We start from the raw sequence: 15,631 nt of genomic DNA on the forward strand, positions 1-15,631 counted from the left end.
GTAGTGTGCTGAGAGCATGAAATACAGCAGTGTTTTTCCAGCCCTGTCCTGCAGATCCCATTGACTGGGAAGATGAATGACAAGAAAATATGATGTTGTTTATTTCTATGATTATCATTACCAATACTGTATGTAACATCTCTACTGTGGTTCAGATCAAGTTGATCTCCAATGGAAATAATAATAATTCTGCTACTTTTCTGTTTAGTGGTTTTGTGGACTTATTTTCCTTTTCTTGGATACTTTTCAAGCCATTCCAGGAGTATGAGCTTCCCTTGAACTGATGCCTTGTGAAGACTGATCTAGAGCAGAGGCTAGACAGAGTTAGAGAGTAAAGCAGGGATTTATTAAAAGCCTCAATGGATCCACCTTGGGCAGCACAAGAGCCCAGCCAGGGCTACACCCAAGATGAACCCAAAATGGTCACAAAATGGACAACCAGTTCATGAGGTCTCTCACTTTTATAAGTTCTGGTCTATCACAATCAGGTGACCCCAATGTCTAGAAATGATTGTCATCTGACTCCAAGGCTTTGGAATGCTGAATTCTCACTTTATTAAAACTATATTACTACTATATTATTGCTAAAACGTTATACTATACCTTAACTATACTACAAAGAATACTAAAGAAAACTTGTGACTGTGTCCCAACAGTCAGGACACAGCTGTGAGTGATTGGCCAAGGAAACAAAACAATCCTCAGCAGAATCCAATTGACAAATCACTTCAGGTAAGCAGTCTTCCTAACACATTCCACATGTGCAAAACTACAAGAGCAGCAAGCAGAGATAAAATTTGTTTTCCCTCTCTGCTTCTCCAGGAAAAAACCTGAGACAGAATTATGTCTCTGTTCAGAGAGCATGTGAATACCACACTGGTCCATTAGCATATTGTTGTTAATTGTCCAATTACAGTTCCAGCCAATGAAGTCCCATCCTTCTTGTTTTTCTCTCTTCATTCCAGCCTTGTTTATGCTCTTGGGCCTGAGATTTGGATTGGTTGTCCTTGGTCCCCAGCTAGAGAAGGAATTGTTTTGACTACCTACTCTGTGAAGAGAGCTTACTGTTCCCTAATATGAAGCTCAGAACTGCACACTAAAGCAGTAGCTTTTTTCAGAATCTGAAAAATATAAAAGCTAACATCAGAGCCCGTGCTGTGATCACTTCTAGGGAACTGCATGTGGCCTTAGTCAAATGCAGCATGCTCTGCTTAGGCCACCAAAGGCAGTGGGACCCAGGGAAAGGGTGCAAAGCTTCAGCTGTCCATGCCATTGGCTCCAGATCCTGTGGATCTCATCTTTTCCTTTTTCTGACAGCTCTGTGTGTGCAGGACTGGGAACTGCTGCCCCTTGCCAATGCTCCTGTGCATGACTCACTTATCTCCAACTGTTACACTCTGGAGAGTGAACCTGTGCTCAGAAACCCTCCCATATTTCTGCCCTCTCTGGGGGAACCATCAACTCTCTGCTGATAACCCAAAAAGTCTGTTCTGGAATTAATAACCTGTTGTGAGAAATTCATGGCATGCTTCTGTAGTGAAATCATGTCTGAGTAGCTGTGAGAGGCAGGAATGAGAGGTGCTGTAGGGAGGGTGGGCAGTGCTGCTGAGATAGGCATGGGCACAAGGGGTTTGACTTGCAAACCTGGCCAGCACTGTCCCCTCTGCTGGAGAGGAGCTGGGATCTTCAGTGCCAGGCCAGATGGCACTGAGAGCCCTCACTGCAGTGTGTGAGTCACAGAGCCTGCACAGAGCTGGAAATAAAGACCTGTGCACCCCTTGGAGATTCATTTCCTTAGCAGGGATGGGGTTCTGTGTGGATGATGTCAAAGTAAAGCTTGAGCCAAAAGAGACTTCTGTGGATTGGCCTGCAAGAAGCTTATGCTAGCAAAATGTGGCTACCTCACACACACACTCACCTGAAACACCTTTTCTGCTTGATTTTTACCTAGCCATTTCCAGGTTCATTTTACAGGCTTAAAATTGTTCTTTTAATATTCTAATTATTAGAATTATTTGCGTCTGTATTTAGGGAGTGCATGAAAAGATCACACTCCTGATTTTATCCCTTACCAACTACATGCTTCTAAAATTTCAGCAGGTGTGATGGTGTTCACAGGGGTCCCAGGATGAGGGAAGAGACGAGGATCTGACTCCATGTTTCAGAAGGCTTGGTTTATTATATTATGATATATATTACATTAAAACTATACTAAAAGAATAGAAGAAAGGATTTCCTCAGAAGGCCAGCTAAGAATGGAATAAAAAAGAGTGATAACAAAGGTTTGTGGCTTGGACTCTCTGTCCAGCTGGGCTGTGATTGGCCATTAATTAGAAACAACCAACATGGGCCAATCACAGATGCACCTGTTGCATTCCACAGCAGCAGATAATCAATGTTCACATTTTGTTCCTGAGGTTTCTCAGCTTCTCAGGAGGAAAAATCCTAAGGAAAGGATTTTTCATAAAAGATGTATGTGACAAGCAGGAATTTGCAGAATCCTTGGCTGGAGTGTGTCCAAAGAGGGACAACAAAGCTGGTGAAGGGTCTGGAGCATCGAGGCGTCTGAGGTGGGACTGGGGGGTGTTTAGCCTGGAGAAAAGGATGATCAGAGGGACCTCATTGTGCTCTACAGCCCCCTGAAAGGAGGAGGTTGTAACCAGGTGGGAGTCGGTCTTTTCTCCCAAGTAACAAGAGATAGAGCAAGAGGACACGGCCTCAAGTTGCACCAGGAGAGGTTTAGATTGGGTATTAGGAGAAATATATTTATTGAAATGTCTTTAACTCAAAGGGTGCCCAGGGAAGTGAGGGAGTCACCCTCCCTAGCAGCGTTCAGGGGACACCGAGATGTGGCTCTCAGGGACGCGGTTTAGTGGCAGACGTGGCACTGCTGGGTTAATGATTGACCTCGATGATCTTCCAAACTCAGTGATTCATTACTCTGCGATCCTAAGAATTTCAGTTCTCCAGTGCCACTTGCTTTCACCTGTAACATTTTTATCCTGTAACATAAATCTAAAGTCTGAGATGTTAAAAATCCAGCAAATGAAAACTTTGGCTTTATAAGTGGCTTTGTAAACCTTCTGTGTATAGGTTGACCCATGCATACGGGCACTGGAGAAGCAAATCGGGCAAGAGCTGGGATTCACAGATCCGGCTCAGCCGGCGGGATACCGGCGGGGTTTGGGATGAGGGAAGCCCTATCCCTCAGCAGTGCGGCTCTTTGCTCGGTCCGTCCGAAGCAGCAGCCCCGGGGCCAGGCGCCTTTGCCGCCGGGACAACGGCGGAGCCGCTGCCCGGGACGCGGCCAGGGCGGGCCGTGACGTCACGGCGTTGCTGGGAGACACCGCGCTGTGTTCGTGAGACGCCCAATGAGCGCCCGAGGAGGTGACGTCATGCCGGAGGCGGCGCCTCCTCATTGGCCGGCCGTGGCGTGGGGGCGAGGAGCGCGGGGAGTGGGGGGGATGCGGGAACAGCCCCGGGATCGGGACAAACACGGCCCGGCCCGGCTCGGCCGGGATTTTATCCCTCCAGCAGCAATATTGTATTAAACAGTGCTTGCTTACCGCCCTGCAGTTCCTGCGGGAAGGGGCTCTCAAAGCTCCTTTAATACTCTCAAAAGTTTCTTTATTGCTTTAGAAAAATCGTTGTTTGTATACAAATTAGGTTCGTGTTTTGCTCTTCCTTCATCTGGGAACTTCTAATCCCCTCCGCTTTTATCCTGCCTAATTACTGCGAAGATTTTAATACGAGTAGGTAAAACAGATGGGGCTGGTTTTCCTGGCCAGAGAGCCCTGTAACGGTGCCGATTGAATGAATATACTTTTTTTTCCCCCAAGCCTTGCGTGAGCTTCTGAAGTGCTGCTAGCAAAGTGCCTGGGTTTGAAATGGGTGTCCTGCACACTGCTCCAAAGAAGGGAGAACTTGTTCTCTCCACCTCTTAAATGGGTGCAAAAGATTGGTAGGGATGGTTTTTGTCATCTCAGTGAGGTCTGACTTGATCTACTCACCAAGTCCAACGAAAAATAACAAAAAAAATAAAACGTGCCTCGGGCAGGGATGCTCCATTGACTGCATACGCGAGGAGCTAAAAGGCATCTGTAGGACGGTCCGAGTGAGGCACAGGACGGCAGGGGCTCGCAGGTCAGGCTAGGGGAGGCTCTGCTGTGACCTTGCCCGGTGGTTTCCACCCGCGCTGCCGATCCAGGGCGAACCGCGCTCCGTGTGCCCCTGCCCTCCGAGGGGCCCCGAAACCCGCGCGTTTCTGGTTTCGGGGGACTCCCGTGGACTCCCACGGACCTCGTATTGTCACAGTCCCGCTGAGTGCCGAGCCCCGGGCGCTCTGACCTCCCTCATGGAGCTCCGGGCCGGCAGCCCCGGCGGGGGCAGGAGGTGGGCCGGCCCCTCCCGGGGGTGGGCGGCGGGCGGGGCGCGGCGGCTCCTCCTCGCCGGGCCGGGGTTAGTTTCGGAGCGGAGCCGGGGGAGGAGGAGGTGGCGGCGGCGGGAGAGCGGCACCCGGTGGGAACAAAGCGGAGCCTGGGCCGAGCCGGGTGCCTCCCGCAACAGGTCGTCCCAGCGGCAGCAGCGCAGCCCCTCCGCCCCTCGGGCCGCCGCTCCCCGCTCCGGGTGGCGGGGCCGGCACCGGCCGCCCCCATGCGGTTCGGCTCCAAGATGATGCCGGTGAGTCCCGGGCCGCGGCGAGCGGAAAGTTGGAGCGGGGCAGCGGGAGGGAAAATGGATCCTGCGGCCGTGGAGGGGGGCTGGAGGCGACTCTCCTTCCCTCTGGCGTTCCCTGCCCGCCTTCCCCCGCTCGGTCCGGGCTCCGCGGCCGCGCAGGGGCTTCCCCTCCCCCTCCCAGGTTTTCCTTTTCTTCCTCTTTCACGCCGGGATCAACTTGTTAGACGGGCCCGCTGGAGCCGGGCCAGGCCGGGGGGCCCCGGCGGCGGCGCGGGGTGGAGGGGGGCCCGCAGCGCCCGGGGCTTCTCCTTCGGCCGCTGCTGGGGGATACGGCTGGGATGAGGCTTCCCCGCCCTCCCGCGGGCTAGTGGGCACTTCGCCCGGATCCTGCTTTCTTCTTCTGTTTCTGTTCGCTTGGTTGAGTGGTTTGTTTTTTTTTTTTTTTTAATATTATTTTTAATAGTACGAAGTTCTTAAAGTTGTTTTGAGCCGTGCAGTTTCTGGGGGCTTTGGGAGGCTTTGCCGTGCAGTGCCCGGGCTGCCGGAGGAGGAAGATGGAGCCCGCGTTGTTTGCGGTGCGGAGTTCTCGGGGCAGGTATTCCCCACCTCCCCGACAGTTTCGGGAGCTCTTGGCGGCGGTGTGTGCTAAACCTGCCCGGCTCTGGGAGGTGTCTCTGTTCTAACACTTTCAAAGGGCACACGGAGCACCGCCTCCTCTAAGGAGTTTTACCATGAATTTTAAAACTGCTCCGTTTTTGTCAGTTGCAATTTTCCTTAGTTTCCAGCGCAATACATGCGAAAGCGGTGACGTTAAAATAGTTTCCTTTGAAGGTACACCTGCCACTAAATCCCTGGGTTTAGTGGCAGGATGCCCTGTGAAATCCATATTCTGTTGTTCTGGTAGACTAGAGTATGTACAGAAAATCCTGACGAGCTTAATACCTATTTAGTCCGAGCTGAGGATGCTTTCAAGTGTTCTCTCTGCCATCCTCCCCCGGGCGGTGTGGCCTGTCTTACCGAGTAGCTTTGCACGCATAGGTGGTTCTTTCAACAGCATTCTTGTATTAAAGATTATTTCTAGTTTAACTCTTCAAGGAACTGACTGAAGCAATCAAAGGAGCTGTAGTGAAAGGTGAAACTGGGAATCCGTGCTGGAAGGATGTGGGTGTTTCAGGCAGGCTTGTTTTGCTATAGGTGTGAGGTTCTTCCTCTGCAATTAGGAGGAAATAATGAGCGATAATTTGATCTCGCAGAACACTAGAGAAGGCTGGGTGACGATTGCTCTAGCTAATGAGGGAGGAACAGACACAAAATGAGCCCAACTAGATTAAATAGCCACTGTGTTGTCTGTCAACAGTGGTGTTGTCTGCCTGTAAAAACTTAGAAAAACAAGCAGTAAATATAACAAGGTGTTGATTCAATCCATGTCAAAACTGAGTTAGGTAAGCGCCCTCATATATCAGTGAAATCTTCAAGAGATGCTGTTGCTGGTGAGTTCCTCCTCACTGAGTTCAAATAAAGGAGAAAACAAACAGGCGCAGCCTTATCCCATCAGCATTCGCAGGTGACAAGTTCCAGAGTATGCATTGCCCCGGTGGCTGCGACTTCTCTTTGGTTGATGACTCAACTCATTACGGATTCTGGTTTTTAACACGTAAATAAAGGGGTGAATACGGCCTTTTCACGTTGTGTTTACTGCGAATAATGAAAGGATTGTGAGGGTTGATAAGTGGCTTAAGGAATAAAAATGTAAGTATTTTGAGTATTAGGACTTTTAATTCAGCTTAAAAAGCTTTTCTCCAGATTTCCTCATTGTTTTTTAGGTAATAATAAAAAAAAACCTCTCATTTATTTTTTCAGATAAAAAAAGTTTGAGATGGGCAGAGAGGGAGGGTTGGAAAAAGGGAGGGAACAGGACATGAGGGCTCTTTTATTTGTTCAGTAGTGCAGTGTTCATAACTTCAGTATCTTTTTCTTCATTGTTTGTATGAGAAGTAGTAGGCTGGCCCTAAACCATCTACAAAATGTTTTGTTTCTTAAAAGTTTAAGATGTCTCCTTTTCCCCACCCTACAAATAAAATAATCTATATATGATTTTTAACTCTCAGCTCCAAGTCCATCTCCTGTGCTCCAGAAGAGAGTGTGGGCAAAGGATTAAACAACACAGTTTGTTCCCCAAGTGGGAAATACAGGCAACGTGAGCCCAGCCAGGAATTCACCTCTGAGCAGCTGCCAGGGAAAAGCTGGGAAATTGCTGTAGCAGCACAACTACTCATGCTCTTGGGAGACTACCCTGAAATAGGAATGTTTTCCTTGTGGTAATGACAGATAGGAGCTCAACTGCTGCTGTAACCATATGTGAGGGCAGTGGGACTGAAATTCTGCACGCGGCTGTGCTAAGAAGTAATTTGTGTGTAGCTCTACTGATGAAGGTAATAACAGGGTTAATGCTGGCAAGCTGTGAGAGGTTGTCTCACCTTTCATCTGTGAAGGCTTGTGGGAGTGTGACTGGTACTGTTAAGCAGTGAAAAGGAGCTGGAAACACTTTCTAAAATAGCATATTTTTCCACAGCATAATTGGTATCTCTCCTTTTATTTTACATTATTACCCTAAAAGGAGTATGTATTGAGAAATAATTTGGGTCATTATGCATGCTGGATAAATGTTTGGGTTTTTTTTTTTTTTTTTCCTGTCAGAATGTGGGATGTGGTAGATTGAGCTACCCTTTAATACCCAGAGAATTTAATGATTAATTTTTCAATTTGAATTATGTGCCTTGGTTCCTGGGGGCCTCTTGAAACTGGGGTGGATCCAGACCCAGAGCTGTATTGTTAGGGACTAACTTGGCAAACTGGAGAGCACTTTAATTCCTTTGTAAGTTTTGCCTTCTGTCATCACAAATGACTGAAATGTCTGACATCCAAGTTCTTGATAACCATGTGTTCTTTTCTAATCAAGCTAAACTTTCAAGTGTAACTTGAAAGCTGCAACTTTGATACCCCAAGAAGTAGTGCTTTCCTTCTGAAGTCTAACATCTTGTCCAAGAGATCTTCATGGAGTTGCCACATCCAGTGAGCACTTCAAGTACATATTTTCACTGCAGAATGCTCACTAGTTTGTGGATATCTCTACATTTCACCTTTAAAAAACCCTTATTTAATAACTAAAGCTGTTTTGCAGCTAATTGGAGCTGCTGTATGGATTCTGAGTTAGTGAGGTAGTCTGTCTCTGGGAATTTTTGTAGGAGGCACTTCTCTGGTAGTTTAACTAAAGAACTTCTAGCAGAAGTGAATCTCTTGTGCTTTGTAATATAAGCCGCTGTAAGTTTATAAACAAACTGACCCCCAGCAGAGTTTATGAGAGGAATAAGTGAGCTGTAGGATCTCAGTGCTGTTCCTGTGGTCTTTTAATTATTTATCTCTGATCAGGTTTATCAGTCATTAACACTGTTTTCCTTGGCCCCTTTCGTGGATTTCAGTGAAGGAATGGGGTTTCAGACTGTGAGCTCTTCAAAGAGTATGCTGCAAATCTTCACCTAATTGGAGGATTTAGTTTATTAAGTGTTCTTTTAACTGAATATCCACTTAATGTTAATAATTTAAAAGTTTTAATGCTATATTCAAACACTTTAATGTGGTACTCAGTGTTTAAGTATTCTGTCTAGAATGCTAAATAAAGCTTAGGTGATCGTTTTGCTGGGCTGTCTTAGCTCTGAACTTCTCAAACCTCTTGGACTTCCCTTACAGACTCTGACCTGTTGTTATGCAAAATAGAAAACACTGCCTTGAGGTTCCCAGAGTGCTCTTTTTCTTTTTCCCCTCCCTTTGCTTCACGCTGTTACAAGAAGATATTTTTTACTTTTTTTTTTCTGTTCAGTGAATAATTGTTTAATTGTTCCAGGAGTAGTTTTAAATGCATTTATTTTCTCCTATGTAGTTTTTTGGTATCATAGCACTCTACCTGCAATTTGTGTTATATTACACAGCAGTGTGTTAATATCTTTGTTTCTTTGTGTGGCTTTTATCAGACATGGGGAAAGGGCAATATTACAAATTCATACCAGATCAAGCTGTGGTGACCATGGGAATAGTTAATGATGCCTCTTCTGATCTGTTGAACAGTTCAGGGGCTGTGTGCCTCGTGGGGCTCTTGCATTTACACTTTTGAGAGCTAATATGCTGTCATGAAGTTTGGGATGGATGGATAAATCACAGAATTTTGTTTTGTCTTCTTCCTAGTGTTGTCAGAAGGGATCTCTGCTTTTTTGGAGAGCAGATCTGCTTTGTGGCATTAATTTACATGCAAGTCAGTTGGACTTTAAAAAGGCAGGTATAAAGGTTATTTCCACAGAACAAACTAGTGGCGTGGCAGTGTGCCTAGCATTCCTTTCAAATTATTGATGGAGAAACTCTTGAAAGTGCTCTGTTTGTCTGGCCCTGTCCTTGTCAGCAGCCTGCCTTGGGGACTGCTCTTTCTCCCTGTGTGTGTTAGGGAGTTGGTTTAATTACTGCACAGTCCTGCCTTGCTGCCACACAGCCTCCCTGGTGGGAACCCTGACAAGATGGGCTCAGGCTGCCTGCCATGGCTTGGTGGCACAGCTGGAAAAGGACTTCTTGCCTCCTTGTCCTTCCTTCCCACTGAACAAAGGAACAGCCAAGATCCTCTTAATGTCTGGGCTTGTGAAATGTGAGAGGTACTCAATGCTCTGGGAACTGGAGGATGCTCCTATTCAGGAGGTAACGAGCAGATAAATCTTCTCTTTGCTCTCAGTTTTATTATCTTGAGGCCTGGTTTCTGTCAGCTTAGTCACTTGTGAGTCAGGCAGAGTCTTTTTGATGTTCAGTTCCCAAACAGTGGGATGATACTGTGAGTAAAGGTCACCAGAAATCCTGGACATCACGTGAAGTGTGCTTAATTATCTTAGTCACTACTGCTTTACTGGCTTAGAGGTTTCAGACTTGTCTGTGGAATATGAAAGACCTGAAGTGTTGTTTAAAACAGTGTTGGATAACTTGCTGCAGTTTGGGATAAATGTTCAAGGAGAGGGAGCAGTGAGCTGGGACAGAACAGCAACTGTGACTGACGTGTTAAAGGGCACAAAGTTGTCTTCTGCTGTTGCTGTTTGCATTTAGTTAATCATTAATGTTCAGGATCTTGCTGCTGCTGTTTAGGGTTAGTCATGCACTTGTACTCATGGGGTGTTTCACCAGAGGGATGGGATAACATGGATGTTGACCCCACTGGTGTTTTAAGGATGAACCCTTTGGGTTTTGTTTCTGTGGTGTTAATACCAAGAAGTTTTTTGCTGAGCTGGTATTGTAGTTTCTGTACAAATTGATTCTCTACTGCTGTGATGTTTCCTGGTCTTAATCTGATATGGACCTTTGATAGATGGCTGTGTGCAGTGCCCTACCTTTTACTGGTGTTTATTTTAAAGCGGAAGATTAGGGGAAAACTTAGTGCATTTGTCTAGCGTTTTGCATTGTTTTAAAACCCTTTTCATGTGTTTATTTAATGCTTCTGCAAAGTAAAGCATAGACACTTTAAAATCAAGCTTGTACTGCAGTTATCACTTGTTTTCTTGATAATAAAATTGATTCCTTTATCTGCAGTGTACCTGGGTGATAATACCCAAACTCATGTAAAAACATGGACATGTTCCCACAGAATTGACAAGAAGATGACTTTAAAGGTTCTGACATTATTGAGTTATTCTGTATCAAACATTTGATCTGTAAAATGCAAACTGCTGTGGATCATAACTTTGAATAAAGTGAGCAGAAGCTGCAGGGAGGTTGAGCCATTTGTTAGAGGTCATGCAGTGAGCCTGGGATGTGGAGGAGCTGTAGAGTCAAACCAAGTGGGACATTGTGGTGCAGCTGAAATACAGGTCTGTCATATCCAACATCAGCATTTAAATGATTTGTAGGGTTAATCACAAATGGGGAGAGAACTCTGTTGGTAATTCATTGCGTTCCACACTTGAGAATGGGCCCTGAAAGAGATGCTTCACAAATCCTTTAAAATACATAAAATAAATATTCCGCTTTCACTGTTTAAGATGCATCTTGGATAAGAAGCAGTGTGTGGGATTCGTTTTGGTTTTTTGTTAAATAAGTTAGATTTTCCTTGTCATTTGATACTTCTATTTTGTGAAACTTAACTACTTAGGGAGTAATTTAGATCTAAGTCTAGATTACTGGTTTTCCTCTATTTCATTAGGGTGTTAAATCCCTTTGTTTATTTCAATTGAAAGCTAAGGAAGAGTCTCTGGAATCGTGTATTTTTCTTATTTAATTTTCCTTCTGTTATTTAAAAGAGTAAAAATATATATTTTTTAATGTATTTGGGCTGTGTTCTGCACCAAACCAGAGCAGCTCCAGTGCAGCAGCAGCCTGTGAGTGTGAACAAGGAGTTGGAAGGCTCCATGTAAGTACTGCTGTGGTTTATCCTTCTTGCTGTGGTTTATCCTTCTTGCATTCTCAAGGTGTTGAAGGCTTCACCTTCTACAAGGTGACTGTCGCTTTCCTGAATTTCAGTAGCCACAAGCCTCTTCAGCAAGACACAGGAATCTCACCCCTCCTATTCCTTGGTTTTGCTGAACAAAGCTGAAGTTGTGCAACTTGGCTGGGCTAGCAAATAATATGAATTTAGAGGAGGGCTTTTACTCCCTGTAGCTGGGTCTCTTGCTCAGCTGTTTTTGTCATACCTGTGCACAGTTTTAACTTGCTAATTTCCCTGCTGCCTGAGTGGCGGCTTGTCTAGTGCACTTTCTCCTTTTTTTTTTTCTTAGGAGTGTGCACACACCTTTTTCACTCTGCTCTCTGTGTTTGCTGTGCTGAATGCAGAATCTTACCTAGGTCAGTATCTGAATCACACAGAGCAGTGATTTGTGCAGGGATAGAATGTAAGAGAATAGTGCAGAAGGCAATCTCACACCTGAGGAGTTGCAGCTGTACCAATCACCACAGATTGGGAACAGGCCTGCCCTTAACAGGGCACAGCTGTGTCCAATAATGATGAGTGCTACAAAAGAGTGGGTGAGCTGGGTGAGAAGAGAGTTGGAGTTTGTTGGTTGTGCTGTGAAGAAGGAGTCAGTGCTGTGAGGAGCTGCCAGTGAGAACTCACCAAGAAGGTATGGGACTTTTGAAATAAGGTGACAGTAGTGTTTGTTAGCTTCTGCCTGATTTCTCCAGACAAGTGAAACCCTTTCCTGCCATCTTTGGATATCCTAAGCCAGGGAAGACCCCCCCAGAAGGATGGCATTCCTAGAATTTGTTAGAGCTGCTCTGGTCTCAGCTGTAGTACAACTGTGTGTCTCTCAATATAATCAAGTGTTCAGGAGAAGCTCATTCCATAGCAGGGAATGACTGATTTCTGGCTGTAGTGGAGTGAGGGAGGTGTCACTGAGTTGTACAAGGCAGAGTGCAAAGGACCAGGCAAAATGGACCAGACCTCCCAGAGGAATGGCAGGGAGCTCTCCTGTGAAATACCAAGGTGACAAAGGGACTCTGCCATGGCTCATGTCCAGGCTGTGTTCCTGAAGTGTTGCTGTCCTGTCGTGCTGCCCTGTGGCCTCTCCAGGCTGTATCTTCCAGCCGTTTGAGAACAGATTCTGCTGCAAGGGAAGGTCTGTGCAGGGAAGCCTTGGGCACAGCACTCTGTGCTTCTTGCCTCTGCACTCGTGTCCCTCTGTGCTGTCCTTAGGTCCTGCCCACAAGGCCCTTCTCAGAGTGATTTACCAGTGTTGCAGAAAAACATTGTTATTTAGGCTACTTCTCTTGCAAATAGTATTTAGCACTGTTGGCTAAGAGAAGGTTTTCTACCTCCAGGGAAGCTGAATGAGCAGCCAAGTAGTACCAGGCTGAAAGGGACAACTTCTGAAGCTCTTGAAGCGAGAGGAGCCTGGCATAATATGAATGTTATTTGTTTAAACTCTGCTCTGTTTAATTAATTTAAAATAGGTGTGACATCACCTAAGCAACCACCATTCTGTACATCACTGTGTTGTTTACTGTCATGACTTTGGTGACAACCTGCAAAGCCAAAAGCCACCCAGCAAGCTCTGCTGCCTTGCCCTGCTGAACTGTTGTCCCTTCACTTCTCAGTTGTCTGCACAGAGCCTGCTATTGCCTGGAGAGAGCTGTGGGGAGTGAAAGCACTTAAATAAAACCTGTCAGACAGTGATCAGCTCTACAATCTGCCACCCTTCTGCAGTGTCTGGTGGAGTGCCTGAATGTTTGGGATACAAGTTAAAATGTGTAGAGCTCCACAGGAGCAAAGGTTGGATCAAGCAGGTTGCTTGGGCTCATGGGCTGACTGAAGGGAACGAGATTTCTCCTTCCCAGTTCTGCTGGAGTTTTACATATCCTGTTACTGTAAAGTGCTTGGCTGAGACTGTCTGGCCATTTATCATTTTTGCTGTTGGACTAGCCCCACTGATCCCTTTTAACCTGCAAAATAACAACAAAGATCCATCTGTTGTGTTGCAAATGCTCAGTGTGTCCTCTGTGCCAGCCGAATGGCTGCTGCTTTAGTTACTCATGACTTCTGTGTGTTGCAGCCCAGAAGAAGTAGGACAAAATTCCTCCTTTATGGCTTTGAATAATAATAATAATAAAATCTGCTGTTGTCACATAGGTGTGATCACCAAGCACAGGCATTTGGTGCTGGCCATCTTTGGCATGGCTGGTGGCTGTGTTGGTTGTCTGCAGTGCGGTGTGTCCTGGATGTGCCAAGTGAAGGTCATTGCCATGCAGCAGGGGTGTGTACCCACCCAGAGCTGCTGGTGAGCTGGGAAGGGCTGCCCTTCTGCAAAGGTGTGGTGTGACATTACACCTAATGAATTTAATAGTAGGATGCTGCTCAAATGGATGGTCTTGTTCCTTTGGTTTCCATCCACACCCAAAGCCACGTGGCTTTTGTAGCCTCCCCTTGAATTTAGTAAGGATTTGAGTGATGGTTTGTAGCAAATAAAGGCAAAAAGGAGCTAAAAACTTCCATGATGGAGGTGATTTGTCATGGGGCTGTGCAATCAGAAATAATGTGGGTTTGGGAGGGTTGTGGTGTCCCTCAGCTCTCCATTGAGCAGCAGTCAGATGATGCCTTATCCTCTTCCTGCCCTTATGGTATTTTCAGGGAATGCCCCAACAAAGCAGGAATGAAACATCTGACTCCATGTTCTCAGAAGGTTAATTTATTACTTTATAGTACTATATTATATTAAAGAATGCTATACTAAATTATACTAAAGAATACAGAAAGGATACTTACAGAAGGCTAAAAAGATAATAATGAAAACTCATGACTCTTTCCAGAGTGTTGACACAGCTTGGCCCCAATTGGCCAAAGAGTCAAAACAACTCACACCAGAAATCCAATGAAACAACCACCTGTGGGTAAACAATCTCCAAACACATTCCACATGTGAGCACAACACAGGAGAAGCAAATTAGATAAGAATTGTTTTCCTTTTCTCTGAGGCTTCTCAGCTTCCCAGGAGAAAATCCTGGGTGAAGGGATTTTTTCAGAGAATGTGAATGCCACACTCTCCCTTTAGAGTTGGTAATACAGGGGAATTTCTGCACCATCTTTGTGTGTTGTCACTCATTTCAAAGATTAAATTGGAAAACATAAAATAACAAAAACATAGCATTTACTCTGGTGATATTTAGAAGATGGAGCAAGGAAGCCTCTACATTGTAATAGCAAATATGTAGGAAGACAGAGCAGATTTGGAAAGTGATAAATAGGCACACTGTTGTGCTCTGTGGTCTGAAATTGCTAGTTTGGGTTGGTTTGGTTTGTTTTTTGCTTGTCCTGCAGGTAGATGGCTGAAGAGCACATTCTGGAATTGGAGCATAAAGGAGATGTCAGCCCAGGCTGTGATGTGCTAAAATGCTTTTGAATTTACCATTGTAGTAATGCATTTTAGGGTACCAGACTGCTCAGCTTGCATCACAGAACAGCCCAGTGTGTCCTGTGACTTTTCCTGCACTGGAATTAATCGGTGTGGTTAAATATGCCATTGTTTCAGCTGCCAGGAATGGTGTGTCCTCTGACCTACCTGTGTGTGTCATGAGTGTTTTGGTTTGGAGTGTTTTATGGAGGTAGGACACAGGTTTTGACAGCTGTTTTCCTGGAGGAGTGACTAATACAATGTGTTTTCAGCAGTGTTTGGCACAGAGCTCTGGGAAGTTGCTGGGTTTGGAGTAAATGAGTGTTCTGTGCTTTTTTTTTTTCCTGACTTGCTACATGATTTGTTTTGTCTTGCTGTTACATCACAAATCTTCTGCTCTCTTGTTCTTTTCTTTTTTTAATACCATTTTAGATACATTGACTCACAAAAAAAGAAATCCCTCTCCTCTGCTTCCATACCCTGCCCTCCCCCATAGGTGCTCCCACCAGCACAGCCCCCTGGTGTCAGTAAATAGAATTTAAGTTATAAATGTGCTTGATGTATGGGTAGGCACTTGCTGTATGATAAATGTGACTTTGCCTTGTGTGTTCTGGTGGGCTGAGGTGGAGCTGCTTCCTGGTGTGAATGCTGATTGTCTTTTTATTGGTAGATTATTACAAATTGGCTGGAAAAGCAGAAAAGGAGAATTTTTAAACCCAGGAAGAGTTGGTGTCTTAGGCAGTGGGAGGTGTGATGTGGGTGGGAAAGGTGCCAGATCCTGTGATAGCCTGTGTTGTTTAGGTGTAGGTGGTGTTAAAAATGCTTTATCCCTGATGCATATCTATTTTTGCTTTTCTTCAGGAAGAGTCTTGTCTTGTACAAAATCTTTTTTTATTACCAGGAAAAACACTGGGCTTTCTTTTCATTGTCAGGAAGTACCTGCATTTTAAAGGACTGTCTTGAGATTTGCAATTCTCCCAAATCCCCACAGGGAGCATTTACTGTGGCCCCTTTTTGGCCTCTGGCCATGTAGGAGGCTGAAGGAACCATAACAC

At 45.5% G+C, this 15,631-nt stretch overlaps 1 protein-coding gene across 1 annotated transcript in view; it reads left to right on the forward strand.

The window, feature by feature from the left end:
• The first annotated feature begins 4,446 nt into the window (after nucleotides 1–4,446).
• Nucleotides 4,447–15,631, forward strand: part of TP53BP2 (tumor protein p53 binding protein 2) — a 56,082-nt gene continuing 44,897 nt past the window's right edge. Inside the window, exon 1 of the mRNA XM_005488494.4 lies at nucleotides 4,447–4,680. Within this exon, the coding sequence (XP_005488551.2) occupies nucleotides 4,654–4,680 (27 nt within the window). The 5' untranslated portion in view covers nucleotides 4,447–4,653. The remainder of the gene's footprint in view (nucleotides 4,681–15,631) is intronic.

The sequence above is a fragment of the Zonotrichia albicollis genome, chromosome 3 (genome assembly GCF_047830755.1).
Source record: "Zonotrichia albicollis isolate bZonAlb1 chromosome 3, bZonAlb1.hap1, whole genome shotgun sequence".
In the NCBI taxonomy this organism is placed as follows: Eukaryota; Metazoa; Chordata; class Aves; order Passeriformes; family Passerellidae; genus Zonotrichia; species Zonotrichia albicollis.